A 22,190-nucleotide genomic window follows, 5' to 3' on the forward strand; every position below is an offset into this window, starting at 1 on the left:
CGGTATTGTCTCGATCGCGTGCCTTCAATGCGCACCCTCGACAACTTTCGATTAAACTTCGACGCCTGCGAACCTCGACGTGGGCTGTTGGGCCTACCCGCGCCAGTAGAGACGGACGTCGATGGAACGGACTCAATTTAAGAAATGTCCACGGTGTGGTGCTAAGTTTCCACACTCTGACCTCCATCGTGTTTGCAATCTGTGCTTCTCTCCAGAACATCGAGAGGAAGATTGTGAAGCTTGCCTCTTCTTCAAGTCCAAGAAGAACATGCGGGATAGGCGAACTTGACGCCACGACATGCAGCGAGGCACAGGTTCCATTCCGGACATCTTCCATTCGAACATCTTCCATCCAGGTCCCGATAACCTTCCGGAGCCGGAACAAGAAGAGGTTCCGGACTCCATAGTAGACGTCTCCGACGCCGAAGATGACATCACCCCGGCTCAAAGGGACGTGAGTACTGAGACCCCAGCCCCAACCAAGCCCATACCAATGGCTCCGGTAACACCTTCGCCTTTGGGCTCAGGTCCACACCGTACAAAAACTTTGAATGCCCCGCCTCCGGGCACGGCAGCGAAGGACAATGAAAAGGCATTCGGCTCCAGCCAACCACCCGGTTCCGATAAACAACCTTTGGCACCGAAAGCTCAGTCATCCGAGCTGCCACGCCCTCTTCCACCGGCACCGGGAAAACATTCAGCACCAAAATCGACAAAAGATCCCTCTGCTCCGAAGCAGCCCCATAAGGCATCGGCCCCTAAGAGGCCGGATAAAGCATTGGCACCGAAACCGCCTGATAAGCCACCGGCACCAAAACAGCTGGATTAAACCTCGGCCCGAAGCACACAGACAAAACTTTGGCACCGATACACACAGAAAAAACTTCGGAACTGAAAACTTCAGAGCCAAGACCATTAAAGGACAAGGCACCGAAGGCTTCGGAACCAGGGAAGGGTGCTATACCGGACAATGTTCCAAAACATCCAAAAACTGTTTCCAAAGAGAAATCCTCGACGCCAAGCAAACCTATCGATCTCGAAGAGCTTTTCTTTCCTGATCCAAAACAGTCTACTATCTTTATTCACCCAAAGACTGGTCACATAGTCACCAAACTACCTACAAAGAGGAAACCAGAACATTTGCAACATGCTCCGGTTCATCCAAAAAAGATACACATAGCTACTAACACTTCACCACCACCGTCACCTCCACCACCAGTTAACCCTAATTATTTTTTTTATAAACTTTTTATTCATTTTGCAACAATATTGCATCGGTACACAGTACACTGGTAAACAATATTCACATCATTCCCCTCTGGTTTGGAGAACTATACATTCACCTCTGAGGTAAACAAGCGGTATTGCAGTGTATAGTCACCAACGATAGGCCCATCCAGAACAAAAGAAAATATCCAATAAAAGGTTATACCACATGACATGAGGAAGGACAGCAACAGTCAGCTGAACATCAGTTAATTTGAAGGGGAGGGAGACCCTGCCTCTGCTGTCAATGAGTTTACCCTAATTTAATCATTTCGCCACCACACTCTCCACAATCAGAGGACAGTGACAATTCACATGCGGGTAGGCAACTGGATGAAGACATAATCACATTAGATCCTGATGATTCACCACAGGAACCAGACTATGGCATTATTATAATACTGATCCTGATCTAACCAATGATCCGGATTCCTACCCCTCAAAACCATCCCCACCTGATGACAATGTGGGTTTTGCCCAGCTAATCAATAGGGCCGCTACATACCATGAGGTCAAACTACTTTCAGATCCTGTAGAAGAGGATTTTCTACTGGAGACTTTTGCCCAACCACAAAAATCTACTCATGTCTTACCCATGTTACAAGGCCTTCTTAGATACGCACCTGAGGTGTTCAAAGACCCAGTTAGAGCTAGGGTTCTTAACCCCAGAGTAGACAAAAAATACAAAGCAGCTCCCACAGACCCTATATACATCAAGGGCCAACTTCCCTTAGATTCACTAGTTGTTGCCAATGCACACAAAAGGGCAAACTCCCAAGGGTCAGGTGACACACCACCTCCTGACAAAGAATCTAAATTATTAGACGTGTCAGGTAAACGTATGGCATCTCAAGCTACAAATTCATGGAGAATAGCAAACACGCAAGCCCTTCTAGCAAGATACAATACTAGCAAGATATTATAATGATCTGGAAAAGCTCATTCAACATCTACCTCAAGAATATAAGGACAAAGCCAATAACCTTATACAAGAAGGGAAACTCATAACCAATACATCCATCAAATGTGCGCTTGACGCAGCAGACACAGCATCACGTGCAATAAATACCAGTGTTTTGCTACGCAGACATGCCTGGCTCAGGGTATCTGGGTTTAAACAAGAGGTACAAAATACCATTCTAAATCCACCATTTGATCAAAAGCACCTCTTTGGCCATGCCGTTGACGCCTCTTTAGAAAATATTAAAAAAGACACGGAGACCACAAAGTCTATGGGAGCCTTACCAGAGGCTCCTTTCATCGCTCCTTCTATACAGCAGGTTCCAAAACAAATACATCAAAACACCCGTCCTCATCCTATAAAAGTCCCAACCAGGGCTCTTTTTCCAGGGGATACAATAGAGGAGGCTACAGAGGTAACAACAATAAGGGTAGAGGCAGGGGTAATAACACCCGCAACTCCCCTAATAATAAACAGTGACTTCCCTACGCTTCCTCCGATCATCCCACTCCTGTCGGGGGACGCTTCTCACAGTTCCTACCTGTCTGGAATTCCATCACAGCAGACAAGTGGGTAAGACAGATTATCCAGTATGGTTATTGCCTGGAACTCACTTCTACACCTCCCAACATTCCTCCAAGACAACATCCAATGTCATTAGAACACCTGACGCTCCTCAAGCAGGAGGTCTTAGCAATGTTACAAAAGGATGCAATAGAACCAGTTACTCTGCCTCATCAGGGTACAGGAGTCTAGTCCCTTTATTTTCTAATCCCAAAAAAGGACGGCTCTCTCAGACCAACACTGGCCTCAGACCTCTCAACTTTTACATTCAATCAGACCACTTCCACATGGTCACTTTACAACAAGTGCTTCCACTACTACAGCAAGGCGACTTTCTCTCCACTCTAGATTTAAAGGACGCCTACTTCCACATTTTCATACATCCCGCTCACAGGAAATATCTCAGGTTTGTGGTAGATGGTCAACACTACCAGTTCAAAGTGCTCCCATTCGGAGTCACTACAGCACCCAGGGTTTTCACCAAATGCCTGACGGTGGTTGCAGTCCATCTGAGAAGACAAAAAATTCATGTCTTCCCTTACCTGGACGATTGGCCCATAAAAGCAAACTCCCACAACAGCTGTGTTCAACACACACTTGGTACAATACAGTTGTTTCACAGTCTGGGATTCACAATAAATCAAAGCAAATCCCATCTCCAACCGTCCACAATGCAACAATATCTAGGGGCTACAGTGAATACGTCCACAGCGATAGCATATCCCAATTCCGCCAGGATAAATGCTATACAAATGCTAGTTCAAAGATTTCAACCACAACACTCACTACCAGCAAGAGTGTTCATGCAGCTAATAGGAATGATGGCTTCTTGCATTTTTTTCGTCCCACATGCAAGATTGCAAATGCGCCCATTACAAGAGTGTCTAGCACGTCCGTGGAACCAGTGTCAAGGTCAGCTAACAGATCTGGTGTTGGTGGACGACCAAACCCATCGCTCTCTGCAGTGGTGGACCATAAAAAACATTTTTCAAACGGTGGTTGTTCCTCGAGCCAGTCCCACAGATAGTGCTAACAACAGATGCATCGCTCACCAGCTGGGAAGCACATCTCCAAAACCATACAGTTCAAGGTTAATGGACCTCTCAACAAAAACAATTTCACAGCAACTACCTGGAATTGTTCGCAATCTCTCTAGGTTTGGAGTCTTTCCAACCACAACTGCTAGGCAAAGCTGTCCTAATCCATACAGACAACATGACAGCAATGTATTACATACAAAAACAAGGAGAGACACACTCTCTCCAGTTATCCCATCAAGCACAGAGCATCTGGAGATGGGCCATTCCACGGAAGATATACCTCCTGGCAGCCACCTACCAGAGTATACAATCAAATAGAGGTTGTGCTCAGCCGTCAAACACAACAGATCCACGAATGGGAACTTCATCCTCAAGTTCTTCTTCCATTCTCTCACATGTGGGGACACCCAGACATAAATCTGTTTGCCACACACCAAAACGCAAAATGCCCAAACTTCACATCCAGGTATCCACACCCATTGTCCAAAGGAAATGCACTATGGCTGAATTGGTCGGGCAAATTTGCTTACGCTTTTCCTCCTCTCCCACTCATTCCATTACTAGTGAGGAAACTCCAACAACATTCCCTCACAATGATCCTTGTTGCTCCAACATGGGCAAGGCAACCATGGTTCACAACTCTGTTGGAACTATCAGTAGTGCCACATCAAAAGCAGCACCTCTCACCAAAGGTACTCACTCAGAACCATGGAGAGATAAGACACCCAGATCACAATCAGCTCAACCTTGCGATCTGGCTCCTGAAATCCTAGAGTTCGGCTACCTTAATCTTCTGCCAGACTGTATGAACGTTATCAAAGAAGCTAGACACCCTACCACAAGGGCATGCTTTGCAGCAAAATGTAAGAGGTTCGTCATTTATTGCTCACACAACAAAATCAACCCACTGGATGCTTCCATTCAAAACATCATTTTACCTTTTGCATCAACAGCAATGTAACCTAGCGTATACATCTATAAGGTTACATCTAGCTGCCATAGCGGCCTACCTACAAAACAGACAACATTTGTCTTTGTTTAGGGTTCCAGCGATCAAAGCTTTTATGGAAGGACTTAAAAAGAATAATTCCACCAAGAGCTCCACCCTCTCCATTGTGGAATCTCAATATAGTCCTTACCAGACCAATGGGTCCTCCATTTGAACCTCTACACAAATGTGAACTACAGTTCCTTACTGGGAAAGTAGCATTTTTAGTTGCCATCACATCTCAGAAGAGTGAGTGAACTCCAGGCACTAACCATACAAGAACCATTTTTACAAATCCATCATAACAAACTGGTTCTTAGAACAAACCCAACATTTTTACCCAAAGTGGTATCTGCCTTTCATCTAAACCAGTCTGTTGAGCTATCAGTATTCTTCCCTCAACCAGACTCAGTGGCAGAAAGTGCTCTACACACCTTAGATGTTAAATGAGCACTACATTGAAAGAACGAAATCCTTTAGGAAAACCAAACAACTTTTCGTAGCTTTCTCCCCACCTAATAAGGGCAATCCTATATCCAAAACAGGAATTGCAAGGTGGATTATAAAATGCATACAAATATGCTACCTTAAAGCCAAACGCACATTAACCATTCCCCTTAGAGCTCATTCTACACGTAAACTAGGAGCCTCTCTGGCATTCTTAGGGAACGTTCCCTTAGATGACATATGTAAGGCAGCAACTTGGGCCACACCACACACTTTCGCAAAACACTATTGTGTAGATGTGCAAGCAAAACAACAAGCTAGTGTGGGCCAGGCTGTATTAAAAACACTATTTCAAACTACAGCAACAGATACAGGTAGCCACCGCTAAGGAGGATACTGCTGTATAGTCTATGCATAGTGTACAATCTGTAGCTCATATGCCTCGAACGGATAATGCTACTTACCAGTATGCATCTCTTCTTGGCATGTAGAGCTGCAGAGTTGTACACGCCCACCCTCCTCCCCGGATACCTCTATCTGTTCCCGTCTTATCTAACTTAGATACATCACGCATGGACATCTTTCTATTTCTCACTACTCCATCTAACCCTAGTGGCAAAAACAATCTAACGATGGAGCCGAAGCCCATGCGCACTGTCGACCGAATGAGGAATCACCAACCTCGTGACTACAAGACTTCTTTGAAGACAAAAACAACATGCAAACATCCGAGCCCAACACCAGATGGCGATCTATACATAGTGTACAACACTGCAGCTCTACATGCCAAGAACAGATGCATACTGGTAAGTAGCGTTTTCCTTATAGTTGGCTCCTTTCAGTCATTTGGAAAGCCTGATAACTTGTATAGAGTTCAAGATTTCATATTGCCAATTGTTTTCTATCCAGCTCAGAAGAGAATAGGTAGTTCAATACTCCCTATTTAATATAATTTAACATTCTGACGATTGATACAGCACGTCCACCTTTTACAAAACACATAAAAGTTGTCACCTTGATGAGGAATGGCAGTCACTCAGGCCTAGAAGAATTGAGTCAATGTTGGGTTTATTTGTTTTGTTATGCCTATTGTTTAACTTAATGGAACCCATGGTATTAAATCCAAAAGCTATTGTTCTGAATATTTATGCTGAGTTCTGTTTTGAGGGAATTATGTATTGTCATGTTCCCAAAAGTCAATGTTCCTTCGTTATTTCACCTGTCAAATGTTTTCTTTTATTATACTTTAAATTATATTCTATTCCATATTTTTGTAGGCTGTTAGTTCTCTAGATGAAGACGACCCAAATATCCTGCTTGCTATTCAGCTATCATTGCAAGACTCTGCTCTCACAGTTGATGAAGACGCCAGAGACTTCCTTAACAATGAAGCATCATTGGGGGCAATAGGTTCGTCTTTGCCTGCAAGACTTGACCCAGCACCAATAAACAGAGATACTCATAGGACAGCATTGAGTAGCTCTGAACTGTTGGAACTTGGTGACAGTCTTATTCGGTTAGGAGCAGACAATGAACCACATGGCACTGATCGCCTTCGCTTGCTCCCTCTCAGTGATACACGCATTGGATTATACTCAGCATCTAGTAATCCAAATTCTGCTTGTCAAGACTCTAACATTAATGAAAATCTGCTTGGGAACATTATGGCCTGGTTTCATGATATAAATCCTCAGAGTATTGCCCTAATTCCTTCAACTACTGCAGAAAATGACGAGGCTTCTCAACAGCAGGACAGTGAAGAGGATCACAGATTGTCAGTAGCAAAAGATGGTGGACAGAGGGTCCAGGAAGAACATGCACTTTTCGAGGATGCTCTCCTAAATGAAGGGAGAGGAGCCCAAATAGAAGAAAGTACTTTGGATTCCAGTGTGAACCCAGCTGAGGTTATGCTGCACAGTGATGACTACACATGTGAGACAACTAGTACCATGAGCCATTCTGAAGATGTTTCAAGTCAAACTCCACAGACTGCAAATGAATGGCTTGAGCAAGTGCATTTAGTATAACGTATAGATTAATCAACTGTTGGATCATGTTAGCTCGGACATTTTGCAGCTGAATTAGTTTGTGAAGTCCGGGTGCCTGCAATGTTGGCTCATTGGTAAACCTCTAAGAATTTAAGAATGCATTACATAGGAGCCCCTTCGGTATTCGTTCTTTATACTGATTACATTTTTAAGGCATTTTATTTGTATTTAATTCACTAATGTATGACTTTTTTTGTAAAGCAGAAGCAGTCTGTGTAGCCTTACTTTGGAACTACTTACTGAATGTTTTGAGGATAAATAATCCTGTCCTGTTTAAAAGGAAATAAAAGTAAACCAAGTTATTAGCAAGCCAGCAATCACTAGCACTGGCATTTTAGTGTTTCTTTACACCATTCCTTTGTTCTGTTTTCTTGTTTAGAGGTATTTCCTTCACAATGTCATATGCTTCACTTGGGCTAGTCTAACAAGAGAGCAATGGTTAAAAACGCTCCATGAATCACAGTTTAACATGTCAATTTACGTTACAGTTCTAATGTGCCAAAATAGAACATGCTAAAACTGTATAACCTGAGACAAATACATGCACAGTATTCCTGCATTGCTACAAAGTAATTGAATTAATCTTTGCAGGGTAAGTTGCCATTCGGTGGTATTCACTTTTAAAATGTGGCACTTTATAGCCATGGTAGCTACATTAATTTAAATGTAACCTATACTATAAATGAATTAAACATTTTGATGCTGTTCTAAACAGTTTATTTTAATATTTAAAATACAATTGCAAACCAAGTGCACCATGTGTTAGGGAACACTTTAATTGAAGTGCAATCATTCTTTTTTCCATGTGTTTTTTTTCTCTCTAACTTTTTAACTGCAGTATGGAAATATGAAAATTGTGTAGTTTATAGCAAATTCCACGGTTAACCTTGAAAAGTTTTAAACTGCTTTACATTTATTCAAATGTCTTGCACAATAAGTTACCGTGCCTTTGCCTAGCTGCCACCTTCAAAAGGAGTGGTTAATTTGATATTCAGTGTCTCTGTTCTCGATTAACTATGCTATAAAATAATGAAAACCTCCATAAAACCAACCATGGCCTTGGCTTTACAGCAGATAGAATGACTCTGAGTCAGTGTTCTTGCATTATAGGCAAACAGTGCTGTTGATTTGTAAAAATGCACGAAAAGAATAATTGTGTGATTACTGTTAATTTAGTGTAGAAGAAAGGTTACCCACTACTTTATCAGTGTCCCTTTGTGGGGAAAGTAATGCCGTTAGATTTGTGTATGGTATCAGAGCTTTTTACTCAAAACCCTATGAAAAATATAATTTTACTCAATTACAACTACATTATACAAAACTATTTTACTTGCATACATGCTAAAGACATGAGCAATGGAGATCAATAGAGCACATTATCATTCTGCATGACAGTTTTGCAACATCTGTAACTGTAAGGAATAAAATATTCTCAGCTGAATATCGCTATTGGTGCAGGTAAGGAAAATGTTTGAGAACAAATTGGTGTCCATTTAACGTTTATCTTATGTAGTATCGCTCTCTAATCATTTTGTAATCCTATCTTGCAACACCTGCTTTTTACCAAATACATGTTTCTAAAAAACAATCTTATGTTCCAGCCAGTAAAACTAAGTATATCCTTAATACCTCTGGATTAAATAGTTGGAAGTTACTGTTTGCTTTAGGTGTGGTTGCCCCTTTTATGAACTACTGATGTATGCACCTTGTTTCCAAAATGTTCAGCTTTTATACAGTTTCCTAAAAAATTTGAATTCTGTAGTTTTGTTTTGAAATTTTCTTAAACCGAAATCATTATGATACCAGTTTTGTGTTTGAGAGTTTATTGATACAGACAGTATAGATTGGTATAGACGGCCACACAGGTGGATCAGTCATCTTGAACAATGTTTTGAGGTTCTAAAATATGATTAATCTGTGTGCGAAGATCGTGGATTGTGTGGATTCTGATTTTTATGTGGTCCTTTTTTCTTTTTTAAAGTTGTTCAGCTTGTCCATTCTCTGCAATATCTCAATTATAAATACATAAATTGAATAAATTGTAATTTATTTTATCAACACAAATTGGAATAAACATCATACCAACTGACTACAGTTCAGTTAAGATAAAGATTGTCATTCTTATTTTGTAAGCATTTTTAAAAAAAATGTAAGCAATTACTCTAACCTTGAAATGTTAATTGCACTTTCGCAGTGGATACTTCATACATTCCCACTTTATGTAATAGGCTGTTAAAATTGTGTAGAGAGGTTTGGCCAAATGAATGATGAAAATAAAACGTAAAATTCTCCAATTAAACATTTATGAAATGGTGGTTTTCTTTTTGTGTTATGGTGCTTATTTTTTTTTTTAATAAATACTAGCTCGTCTGCTTTTCATGTTCGATTTTGTATTTGATTGGTAAGGATCTCCACTGAACATTTTCTAGAGGCTGTTATTCAGATGCTATTTGCATAAAGTTTTAGTCTCTTGATGTCAACTATTAACAGAGCTTGAACTAGAACGATGTAATTGCGTGATGACCACAACACTCTGTATGTTGGACACTTTTGTAAAGCACCAAAATGGGAAATGTGTCTCAGTACTCTTGACTGTGACCAGAGGGTAAGCCATGTGATCTGCAGGAACACACTTCATAAGGAATTTAAAAAAAGATTCCAAATTGAAATTAGTCTGTTTATATCCTATACATTTCCCATCAGCGTTCTGTCCAAAACTATTTTATCCATTTTGTTCTAATTGCACATCTAAACCGAAGGTAGCTTCTATTAAAGAAACAACTGCAGTTCAGTAGAAAATGTATTTGATTCTTCATACCCACACTTCGTGATGTCCAATTTCAAAGTTTGAATCCCAAGTAACTTAGACCTACTGGTACCCTAAGAAATTTAAATAGTCCATTTAGCCAGCAAACATGAATAAAGCCTTCTTTTAGTTTACCAAATTAATAAAATAGTTGAAAAATGTTTTAAACGCTTTTGTAATGCATTATCTTGCAAGCTGAACAATATGTAGAAGTGGTTAATGATACTACTTTGGCAGTCTATATTGTTGACCTTGTAATCAGCATCAATTGCCTAAGCAAATGAATTGTTAGTTGCCTGTTAGCAACAGTCGTGGTTGTCCGCACAAGGGAAAATGGGTGAACCCCTGACCATTATATTAACACTCTATGCTTCCATTTTGAACAAGTTACAAATATTAAAATTAGATTACCCTTTTTAAATAGTACATGATATCGTTTTCTTTTTTTTTTTTCTTTAAGCGCCAAGCTTTTCTTAATTTTATTTGCTGATGGCTCTTGTATCAAACTGTTTCGAATTGAGGATCATTGACCCTTGGTTTCCGGCTAAGAGTGGCAAACTAAATGGACTTCATTATAAAACGTAACAGGAATTCTGTGTTGCAAGACAGTATGATAATATTTACTTAACTATTTATTTTGAAATCACAGTATGTTCTGTACTCCGTATACTTCTGAATCTCTGAAATCTTTTTATGGTAAGAGTCAAATGCTAGAAATTAGGGTTATAGTATCAAGTTTCGATTTTTATTTGGGGGTAACCATTATCAAACCGGCATTATTACTGTTAACATTTGTATTTTAACAAACATCTTCCATGCAATGTTTCATGGTGAAATCAAACTCATTCTTTAAACAATAGTGATTACAATATTTTCCCTTTATTTTATAGGTTGGTCTTTGTTTTATTCCAAAAAGTTATATTTTATAGCTATAGAATTCTTTTGCAATATACCAAAGATGCTATGTATAATTGCATTATATGGAAACATTTATATAGCGCTTACTACCCCTTTGAGGGGTGCTGAAGCACTTGCCTACATGGGTAGCACCCTACAAGGTGTAGTATGCTACCCTTTAGGCAAGCGCTTCAGCACTGCTCAAAGGGCTATATATATATATATATATATATATATATATATATGTATCTGTATATATATATATATCTATATCTACTGGCGGTCGCCTGTAGATAGTTATAGTTAGGACCTAGTTTCCATAGGAAAAGCATTTTTTCTTTTGCCAATAACTTTGGCGTCGGTTGACGAATCTTCGCGAAATTTTCAATACTAGTGGAGCGCCCAGGTCAGCTCCTACCCCGAATTTCCGGGGTGATTCGGCAAGCGGGACGAAAAAAAAGGGGGGTCCCAAAAAGTTTTTTCTCCATGTTAATTTTCGTAGGAAACTTTAAACACGGCTACAGCTCGAATTGCTGAACACAATTACTCCAAATTTAGCATGAACGTAGCCCTTCTTTCAGAAAGAACTCTTTTTCTTAAATAGTGTAAATCCGTTCAGTAGTTGCTGAGAAAATCAAAAAAGGAAATGTTCGATATATAGAGGCACGGAGGATCCGCGCACCCTCCCGACCACCAGCTTATGCTAATTGGCTGGCAACACTCCAAACCAGGAAGTGTTGGCAGCCATCTTGTGCCTTGGTAACCAAGGCACAAGAAAAGCACAAAACAAACACGAAAAACAAGAAAAGGGGGCAGGGTAGAAACACCCTGACCCCCTAGGCCTGCTCAGGGGGTCCCACAAGGAACGCCAGGGCCCAAAAAAGCATTTATTTTTTATTTTTAAAAGAACAAGCATTTACAATGCAATGGTCTCGGCATTATTAATGGTAGAGCTATTGGCATTGCTCATGACATTGTTTTTTTTAAAATCATAAATCAATGGCATTGTCATTTACATTGCCAATAGATTAATCGTTAAATAAATGGCATTGTCATTTACAATGCCAATAGCTTAATCGCTCGCATATGCATGACCTATTGCATTTACACCCACACAGAGCCACACACACAAAGCCACCCACACAAAGCCACCCACACACACATACAGAGCCACCCACACAGAGTCATTCACATAGAGCCCCCTACACAGAGCCACCATCACACAGACAGAGCCACCTACAAAAAAAGCTATCCACACATAGAGCCACCTACAAAAAAGCTATCCATACAGAGCTTAAATGAATAGATAGTGTGACCTTGTATCCCTCCTCTACCCTACTACAAAATTTCCAGCCATCTCGTTTTATATTCTGGTGTACATGCCTTGCGTATCAGACATTTCTCTCTTTTTTTTTTTTTTTTTTTGTTTAAAGAATTTTTTATTTGCGTCAAGGGGAGCAGCAAAGAACAAAATAGAATTATTTACATACAGCAAAAATAAAATCAGTACAAAAACATATCAATAACAAAATGATAGAAAAATAATAATACAGTTATTTAAAAAGCAATTTTTATGACACAATTAATCCCCACATTTTATCCACTTTCCGCTTTCTATACACACCCCTTGTAATCGCTAGAGAATGCTCCATATTATATATTTCCTTGACGAGACTCCACCATTCCATGACCGTTGGTGGGTTTTGTTGAACCCATACTCTCGCAATAGTCAGCCTAGCACACGTACTTAAAATATTCAACAGGTCACATAACAAACTATTGACCCCTGAGACACCCACGAATACATCAGTCAAAGAAAAAACAATAGGACTAGCTAATCTAGTAGAAACAATTTTAGTAACACTATTCCAAAATTCAACAAGATGCGGACAAGAAAAGAACATATGAATAATATCAGCCCCAATTAAATCACATTTAGGGCATTTCGTACGATCACTAAATGTATTATTTGTTGCCCATTTAAGAATCCTGTCCGAATACAGCTGGCATATTGTTTTAAATAGCTGCAGTTTAAGGTTTGAAGATTGAACAGAAAGATTGAGGCTATTTAAAGATGAAATGATCAGATCCGGTGATACATTCATAGCCAATTTGCTTGTACATTTTTCTGCCATTTTAGTGATATCGTTACCATTATAATCAGAAAATATTTTGTACCCAATACTAATCAAGGCTTTATCTGCTTCTCTATAAATACAATTCCAAACTTCAGATTCTACCACATTAATAAGTTCTAACTTCCTCAAAAAGTAATCCCTAATCTGATAGTATTTAAACCTAGCCCCCTCTGACAAATTATAACAGGCCTTCAATCTTTCAAATGCAAAAAAGCCGTTATGATCATATAAGTCTCCCAATACTTTAATACCACATTCTGATAGTACTCGGCCAGCTGGATCCTGAAAAATTTCCGGTAAACCCGGATTAAACCACAAAGGGGTTTTATAGTGAAACAGGGTAACTTTACTTTTAACAAGAATGGAGCGCCAGATGTTAACTGTATCTCGTATCGTCTTGAATTTAACCCGTTTAAAATAATTGGGGTCATTTAGTCTGTAGAGAAACATGTTTGCATCTACTTCTAACAAAAATCTATGAAAATATAAGCACTTATCAGGGATCAGCAAGCTACGGAGTCAGGTCAAAAAAGCAGACCAATAATAAAGTTTAAAATCTGGAAGGCCCAGTCCTCCTTGATTAAATGGAAGTTTAAGAAGAGACACAGCCTGCCGCGCTTTCTTATAGCCCCAGATGAAGCTGCTGATAACACCTTCTAATCTATGAAAATAAGAATTTTTAACCCGTAGAGGTATAGAGCGAAAAAGATATAAATATTTTGGTAATATTTTCATTTTAACCAAATTTATTCGGCCAATAATACTAAGCGGTAGTTTATGCCCTTTCTTAAATAATATCGCCGTCTCCTTTAATAACGGTTCATATTTAATGCCACAATTGAATCAATATTCGAAGAAATTTTTACCCCCAGATATGTTGCAACGTCACATCTCCCTATCACCGAAGCTGAAAGTTGGTGATTCGAAACGATTTGAGTTTTACTAGCATTAAGGCGATAGCCAGACATTAAGCCAAAATTCCTTGCTTCTTTTACAATGCCTTTCATAGCTTCAGACACATTGGTGGAGTAAACTGCAACATCATCGGCGTATACAGTTATATCAAGAAGATTTGAGCCGTTTGCAAAAGGGCATATAAGGGTTTGACTCTGAAGTGCGATCAGAAAGGGTTCCATTCCTAAAGCAAATAAAAGGGGGGATAAAGAGCACCCCTGCCTCGTCCCTCGCGTAATAAAAAAAGTTGAAGAACATTTTCCCAAATAACAAACCTTACCTAGTGGCTTATCGTATAGTGATTGGACCCATTTCAGAATTTTGCCTTTTATACCAAAGGCCTGCAAAGCCGCCCATAAAAAATCCCACCCCACTCGGTCAAATGCCTTCTCTGCATCTAATAAAATCATACCGAGTGGGGTGGACTGAGTCCGTGCCACATCAAATGCAGAAATGGCCATATTAATATGTGCCGTAGTGTCTCTTTTTGGGATAAACCCATGTTGCTGAGGCGACACCAGATGAGTCATTAAAGGAGCCAGCCGAGTTGCCAATATTTTAGCAAAGATTTTTGCATCGCTATTAATAAGCGAGATTGGTCTATAAGAACCTCTCCAACGGTGGTTTGCCCTTTTTTAAAATAAATAATAATTTGGGTAAAATTCCAAGATTTTGGGGCGTACTCCCCATTGCCAATCGCTTGGATGACTTTTAGTAGCAGCGATATCAGTTCTTCAATACAGCTCTTATATAATTCCAACGGAATAGAATCCTCTCCCACAGCTTTACCAGTTGCTAAAGAATGTATTGCAATTCTAATTTCCGCCGCAGTAATGTCAGCCCCCAGTTTAACAGATTGTTCAGCCTCCATAGTTTTAACCCTGTTTACCATTAAGTAGCTTTTGATGTTATCTTCCATAACTACAGTTTCTGGAGTATAAAGATCTTGATAAAACGATGCAAACTGTTGCAGTATTAGTTTAGGATCCTGAAATATCTGGTTATTATCCCCTTTGATGTCCTTAATAGTATTCTGGGCTCGATCTTCCGCTACCTTATAAGCTAGAATTTTGCCAATCTTTTCACCATTTTCATATTGATTGAGTTGGTATTTTTTATTTTACTAATACTTTTTTCCCTAAAATGGTTTTTCATAGCTATTTTTAATTCGATCAATTTAAAATTTAACACATCCAGAGTCGCTCCCCCGGTTAGTAAAGCTTCAGATATTTGGTGTTCAATATTAAGTATTTCAGCTATCATTTGCTCGTTTTGGCACTGATACGCTCTATTTTGTCGCCATATTAACTGCTGTGTAAACCCATGTATGCTAGCCTTGCATGCATCCCATACTATCATAGATGGAGCTGAATACATATTGATATCTATGAATTCCTTTATATGCGCTCTCAGTTGATTTACAAAATTAAGATCCAAAAAAAGATATCTAGGAAACGAAAAAAGACGGGGAGTAGGTCTCTTTGTTGTTATTTTAAATGTCAATAGAATAGGATTATGATCCGAAGTTACTCGTGGGCATATAGCTAAAGTGCTAGTTTCAAGAATGGAGTCTGTAACCCAAATCATATCTATGCGAGAGCATAGTTTATGCGAAGCAGAATAATATGTATAGCCAGCTACATTGGGGTATAAGCATCTCCACGCATCCTTAAGCAGATGAATTGCCACAAGATCTATAATTGCAGCCCTAGTCTTCCTCATTCGCTGAAAGGAGCCTTGTCTAGTTGTATCTAAATTATAGTTCATAATACAATTAAAATCCCCAAGTACTATATGCTCCCCATCCCATGCAAGCAGTTCGATATTAACTTGATTGATGATTTTTGGTTCATCCCGATTTGACGCATAGACCCCACAAATAGTATATTTACAGCCTTCCAATATTATCTGTACAGTTGCCCATCTGCCAGCTTTATCGGTTAATGTTTTACTTATTTCTGCCCTAAACTGTTTGTTTTAGTATAGCCACTCCCCGAATATAAGCATTAAATTCAGTGCATACCATAACATCATATCCCAGTTGTTTAAGTAGTTTTTTATCCTTATATGCTATATGAGTTTCAGTGATAACTACTATCTGAGGGTTATACATCTTAAGTTCCTCGTACACAAGATTTCTTTTAATCCGGCTATTTAAACCCGCCACATTCCATACTAAACATTTTACTTGAGACATTGTGTAAAGTACATAGCCCTATCCTTCAAGCTCCAACATAAAATCATATCAGTCGTGCTGTATCTCCAAATTAAATGTTTGCTTAACCCCATGACTCCTTTTTCCCCCCCGAAAAAAATCAGATCTAACAAAAAAAGTAATTAGATCAATGGTGACTGGAGTGTTTGGTCTCGCTTTTAACGAAATTGCCTGTCGGAGCAAAAAATTACCTATACATATCAGTATTGGGCGGGGATATTTGCAGCCCTTATTTCTTTGAAATAGTGGGAGCCGATGGGCACGTTGTATCTGTGAGTCCCAATCCCAGTCTGATAGTTCGGGAAAAGCTTTCTGAAATAATTGAACGATGAATGCTCTAGGGTCAGCTCCCTCCGCCCCTTCCGCGATCCCAAATATGCATAAGTTCTGTCTGCGCTGCCTATTTTCTAAATCCTCAAGTTTAACTTGCATTTGACATAACTGGGCTGCATGTTTATTCACAGCTATTTCGGAGCGGAGTGACTTTTCCTCTGTTAAAACCACTCTTAGCTGAAGCTCTTCCATATCCTGGGAGATAGCACCAAGTTTACACGACATTTCCTGCAAAGAAGATTGAGTCTTACTACTATCTTCCCTCATCTGCTGATAATGAATCTGGGCTTCCTGTTTTTGCTCATTTAATAGTTGTAAAATCATCTGAAATGATGACGACACCTCCCCTTGAAGAGTCCAATCCACAAGCAAAGATGCATTATTCTGATATATATTCCTCAAATGTGAAACATAGGAGTGCTCTAGCCCATCTACAGCAGATTCCTTTGTGAGTCCTGCACTCAAAGCTATCCCAAGAGCTGTAGCGGTTACAGCAGCTGTGTTTGCTACAGTCTGTGAGTTGGTAGTAGTAGTGGAAGAGAATATACTGGGGGTTTCCACAGACGTAATTGATGCAAGAGTTAGCGCTGGCTGAAGAGAAGAAGTAGAGGCTTCCATTAAAGCTTCCGTCAAGGGATCCGGCAGATCATGCCCGTCCACTGATACCAGTGAGGGAGTTGCAGTAGTAGTAGCGGAAGAACAGGTTGGAGTAGGAGTAGATTGTACATTTTGGGCTGCAAAAATTACATCAACTACTTGCTTTACAGAACCCACAGAGCCTGTTAAATCCGTCACTGCGTTAGGACCACTTATACCCCCTAGTGAAGCACCTGTGTCAATAGGGCTATTTCCTGAGAGTCTCATGGCCATTGATTTGACGCCACCTTTAGCTTGTACCCATTGTCTGATAGGGCTGTTTTCTGCTATCGCCTTCATAGTAGTAGCTTTAGATTTATTTACAACCTTCTTAATCTTACTCTTGATTTTACTTTTTTTTCCCTTTTTAATACTAATAGTTTTATCTTTAGTTGAGGCTGAAGGTGTATTATTGCCCAAATCGGAAAAGTCACAGTACTCCTCATCTGTCTCATCTCCATCCACATTTTCCAGATACTCAGCCCCTAGTTTCCTTTATTTCTTTTATCCCCTCTGTTTCCATGCTACACCCCACTCTGGCATGCATTTCATCTGCTAAAACAGTTATAACTTGTGTAGATTGTGTAGGTCGTTTATCATTTACACTAATGTTTGCCGCAGATTGTGTCTCTAATTGAGTTTGGGCAGTGCTTATAGTCTCTAATGGTAGTGTAAGTTGAGTCGTCGAGACAAGAGAGCGAATATCTGCTATAGTTTGTATATTAGAAGCAGATTCAGCCACCGTGGCACAGTCATTTAAAGTGTTATTCACATTCAGAACATCATTAGCGTTGTTCACCTTAGCTCCTATAGCAGCATTCGCTCCCTGATTCTTCCCATTATCTACAATGTTGCTCCCTGCTACAGGCATCAGTGAGTTACCTTCCGTTAATAGCAACAAAGTATCATCAGGCACTGAGTTAGTTTTAAACACATTAGGAGAGCGAGAGAGTGATTTACCAGCGGCCCCCGCTCTCTCTCCCAATTTCTCTTACCTACCCATAATTTTCTTGCTTGCATCCGAAGTCATCTCAGATGTAGCCGTTTGAGTTTCCGATATCATTGGCACACTAACAACATTCCCAACAGGAGCTGAGTCCGTGGTACTGGTCGTCAGTGCTTGTTTGGCTGCCGTTGTCGTCCGGGTGCTTCGTCCTTGAGGTTTCGGTGCCATCCCTCCGTATTTCGTTGTTGTTACAGCCGTTGGTGTGCAGGAACGCCGATGAGCCTGTAGACCAAACCAGCTGACCGCCGACCAGCCCCTCGATGTAACAGAGGGTAGGCGCGGCAGTCGAATGGAACGGAGTAACCCCCGCACTCGGCTCTCAATCAGCCGAAATTGCAGCATCCGCCCAGGTTCTGATCGCGTCTCACCACCGTCTCAGCTACCTCCACAGGTGAGACACTCTGAGCTGCGACCGTACTGCGTTGTTCTTCCCCAAAGTCAGCTCAGCTCCGTGAAACCAACCGCAACAAAGAGTATGCTCGCAATCAGCTCGGCCTCCCTTTATCGTAAATGAACCACCAATGCGCTGTCCGGTTAGTTTTCACCAGCAGTATAGTACGATATCAACCCAAATTCCGTATAAGACGTGGTCCTCCATGTCCACAGCCCGGACCCTCAGCTAGCGTTCCTCCGCACTGGCGGTGTCAATCCGCCATCTTGGAACCCCAAGGGTGAAGTTCTGGTTCCGCGTATCAGACATTTCTCTCATTAGTGCAGTGTGCAGTTTTAGTTTTTTTCCCCAGACATAGGCATATTGTTCCATTTTCCAAGGGCCTGTAAGCACACAGTGCACTGTGACAAATGGCCTCTATACATGCACTATGCATGACAGTTCTGCATCCTTGGGAAAATGCACCACTTCACTCTACATTTAATGCTTTGCGTGCAAATCAGAGTATGAGATACAGACATGCATTCATGCACAGCATAAGTTAGACATGTACTATCTGTTATCAGCTAACCACACGCATGGGTGAAGCAATAAACCAAAGTAGTCAGCTAATCATAACCTGAGAACCTATGACACATGACTGCCTTAGAATACTTCCTATGCCATCCAGCAGCATTGCCACAAACCTCATCACCTTTTCACCAAAATATAGAAAAAGCTAAAACCTACCTGAAGGCAACATTGAAATATAACAATGCCTTCCTAATCTGCTCTCTCTATGCAAAGACTCTCTGACCCCATTTACATCTACCACCCTGTTCAAAGTTTGTCAGGTCACACTGAAAATCAAATCAGTCAGCCTACCTGCTAAATATTGCAGGGCACTGTGCCTTAAATACTACTTTGACCTTCCTACACCAGATACCTTGGAGGGTTGAATGCATCCCTTCCACAGGACGAGGTCCTAGCTGCCCTACAACATGTAATAATTGCAGAACACTGGAAAAAACATAACTTTGAGCCCAAAGCAACTGGAAGGCAATTGGGCCCAATCAGAAGGCAACAGCACACAGGCTGTTCATGGGAGAAATCTTAAAAGGCCAAAGCATGGAGGGAATCTGTAACATCCTGTATGTGCAACATTTGGACTTACCACAATCCATGGTCTGGAATCGACCTTGCCCAATATCAGAAATTCTCTCTTTATATCATCTGATTAATGGCAAATGGGGGAGTTTAACCTTGTCCAGCAAACCTGGACTTGCGATCTTCTTTGACTGCATGGAGACATGGCAAGAGAGCCACGAGGGGCCCTAAAGTACTTACAGTCCTTATCAGCAGTCAACAGGATCAAATCAGATAAATACACGTCCAGAGTTATATTCTGCATGACTGCGATATTCGTACGACACGGGCACGAGACATAAAAAAAGGAGCACTGAACAGGACAAAAGACGCTCCTCAACCTTCCACCTGGGGCACTTTATGGGCAGCGCCTTTAATACTGTCAAAGTAAAACATGATGGAATGTAACTCAATCCAGAGAAATTGAATGCGGCTAAGAAGCAAGGACCCAAATATTTTATGTTAAACCTATTTTTTGTTGCTAAGTGAACCACTCCAAGTAGGACCTTCTTGCTGCTTCGTTGTCTTGTTGCATACGGGACACAGCGATGCTGCATGTGCTTTGTTTTTTGTTGCAATTGTATATGGCGCGAATTTACCCCAAGCGCATCAGAGCGCTTTACGTCCCCCAGGTTTCATCACACAAGAAAAGATTTTGTTTTAAACCCTGGGATTCAATCAGCCACATGCGTACATGCATGTGCTGCTGGCTGACCCCGGGGTGCATCATGTGATTGTTTATGGGCCGCACGTGCAGCTCATCCCATGCTCTGCCTGTGTGCATCCCACCTGGTGCTGCTGGTTTGAATAGTGCAACCCCCTGGTCTGAGACCGCCTCCACCGACCCTTGAAAATCACGTCTACCATGTGCACGAAAGACACTACATATAGCTCCTCCCAGCTTCCAAGCACTTTTACTGAACAATACTCTAAAGACACGTTTATGGAATAGTTTCCCAGAACGGTTACCTTCACGTGGTTGTCCACGGCGGCGCAGCCCCCCAGCCTCTTCGCTTCCTCTGCCATCCTGCTGCACACTGCGCCGAGAAGCCTCCGGCTCGGGTTCATGTGGGAAGTGCAGCCAGCCCTCCACGGCAAGAACTGCGCATGTCAGACTGCGGGAAGGCCGAGCCTGTCCCGAGGAGATACCATGACAGGGTCAGGCAACGTGCATTGCGACTGCAAAAGTTCTAGCGTCCTCTAGGGGAGATGAAGAATATGTAGGACTAGTCGACTGTCTGTCACACGAAATTGGGGATGGCTGCCTGACTCCAACTTGCGCCACCATAGACCACTGTAAAACAAGAAAAACGCAAAATGGCGGCCGCAACTCCGAAAATTTCGGATTCGGGGTCGTGTTTTTGCGTTCTGAGTGACAGATGACGTCACAGGGCGAAAGAACGCAAAAAACAAGCCCCCGAATGCGAAAGAGACGGGGCTTTAATGGAGTGACGCCTCTCTCCTCCAATGGCTGGCCTCCGTTTAGGAAGCCAGTCAATGGAGGAGAGAGGCGGGTTCAAGCCCCCATACTCCAAATCTTTAAATCTCCTCCCGGAGACTGCGCAAGCGCAGCCTTCGGTCCTCGACCTAAAAATCGTCCGAATTCACACTGGGTGTGCGAATCGGGCTGGAAAAAAAAACGAAGCGCGGACTTTCGCACTTCATTAGATTGAAGCCTCTGGCTGGGCCAGGTCCCGGGGGCAGTGATTAAAAAAATGTGTGGGGGCCCCAATCCCTTCCACACTGCCCCGGGGACCACCACCTCCCCGGGGCAAGATAATTGAGTTGCGGGGGGCATGCAGCCTCCCCCCAGCCCCGGGAACCGCCATCCCCGGGGCTTCTTTTTTAATCTATGGGGGCCTCCAAGGCCCCCCCAAGCCCGGGGACCGCCACCCCCGGGACTTCTATTTTTTAAATAAAAACAACCTGTGTGGGGGTCTTGAGCCCCCCCCACACGCCCCAGGAACCGTCACCTCCCCGGGGCACTAATTATTCAAATGCTGGGGTACCCTAGCCCGGGGATGCCACCGGGGACTGCCACCCCACTGGGCTGGCTCCTGCAGTGTCCCGGGGTGCCCACCCCCGAGACACTGCAGTTTGCTATGACAGATGGGGGAGTTTAACCTTGTCCTGCAAACCTGGACTTGTGATCTTCTTTGACTGCATGGAGACATGGCAAGAGAGCCACGAGGGGCCCTAAAGTACTTACAGTCCTTATCAGCAGTCAACAGGATAAAATCAGATAAATACACGTCCAGAGTTATATTCTGCATGACTGCGATATTCGTACCTCACACGGGCACGAGACATAAAAAAAGGAACACTGAACAGGACAAAAGACGCTCTTCAACCTTCCACCTGGGGCACTTTATGGG

The 22,190-nt window shown here is 41.7% G+C and overlaps 1 protein-coding gene across 2 annotated transcripts in view; it reads left to right on the plus strand.

Annotated features, from left to right (window-relative positions):
• ANKIB1 (ankyrin repeat and IBR domain containing 1) overlaps positions 1 to 9,613 on the plus strand; it is a 580,820-nt gene extending 571,207 nt beyond the window's left edge. For both annotated transcript variants that reach the window (XM_078663642.1, XM_078663643.1), the window contains exon 20: positions 6,544 to 9,613. In XM_078663642.1, coding sequence (XP_078519768.1) covers positions 6,544 to 7,293 — 750 coding nt within the window. In that variant the 3' untranslated portion in view covers positions 7,294 to 9,613. The remainder of the gene's footprint in view (positions 1 to 6,543) is intronic.
• The last annotated feature ends 12,577 nt before the right edge of the window (positions 9,614 to 22,190 follow it).

This window comes from Lissotriton helveticus, chromosome 10, assembly GCF_964261635.1.
Source record: "Lissotriton helveticus chromosome 10, aLisHel1.1, whole genome shotgun sequence".
Lineage (NCBI taxonomy): Eukaryota > Metazoa > Chordata > Amphibia > Caudata > Salamandridae > Lissotriton > Lissotriton helveticus.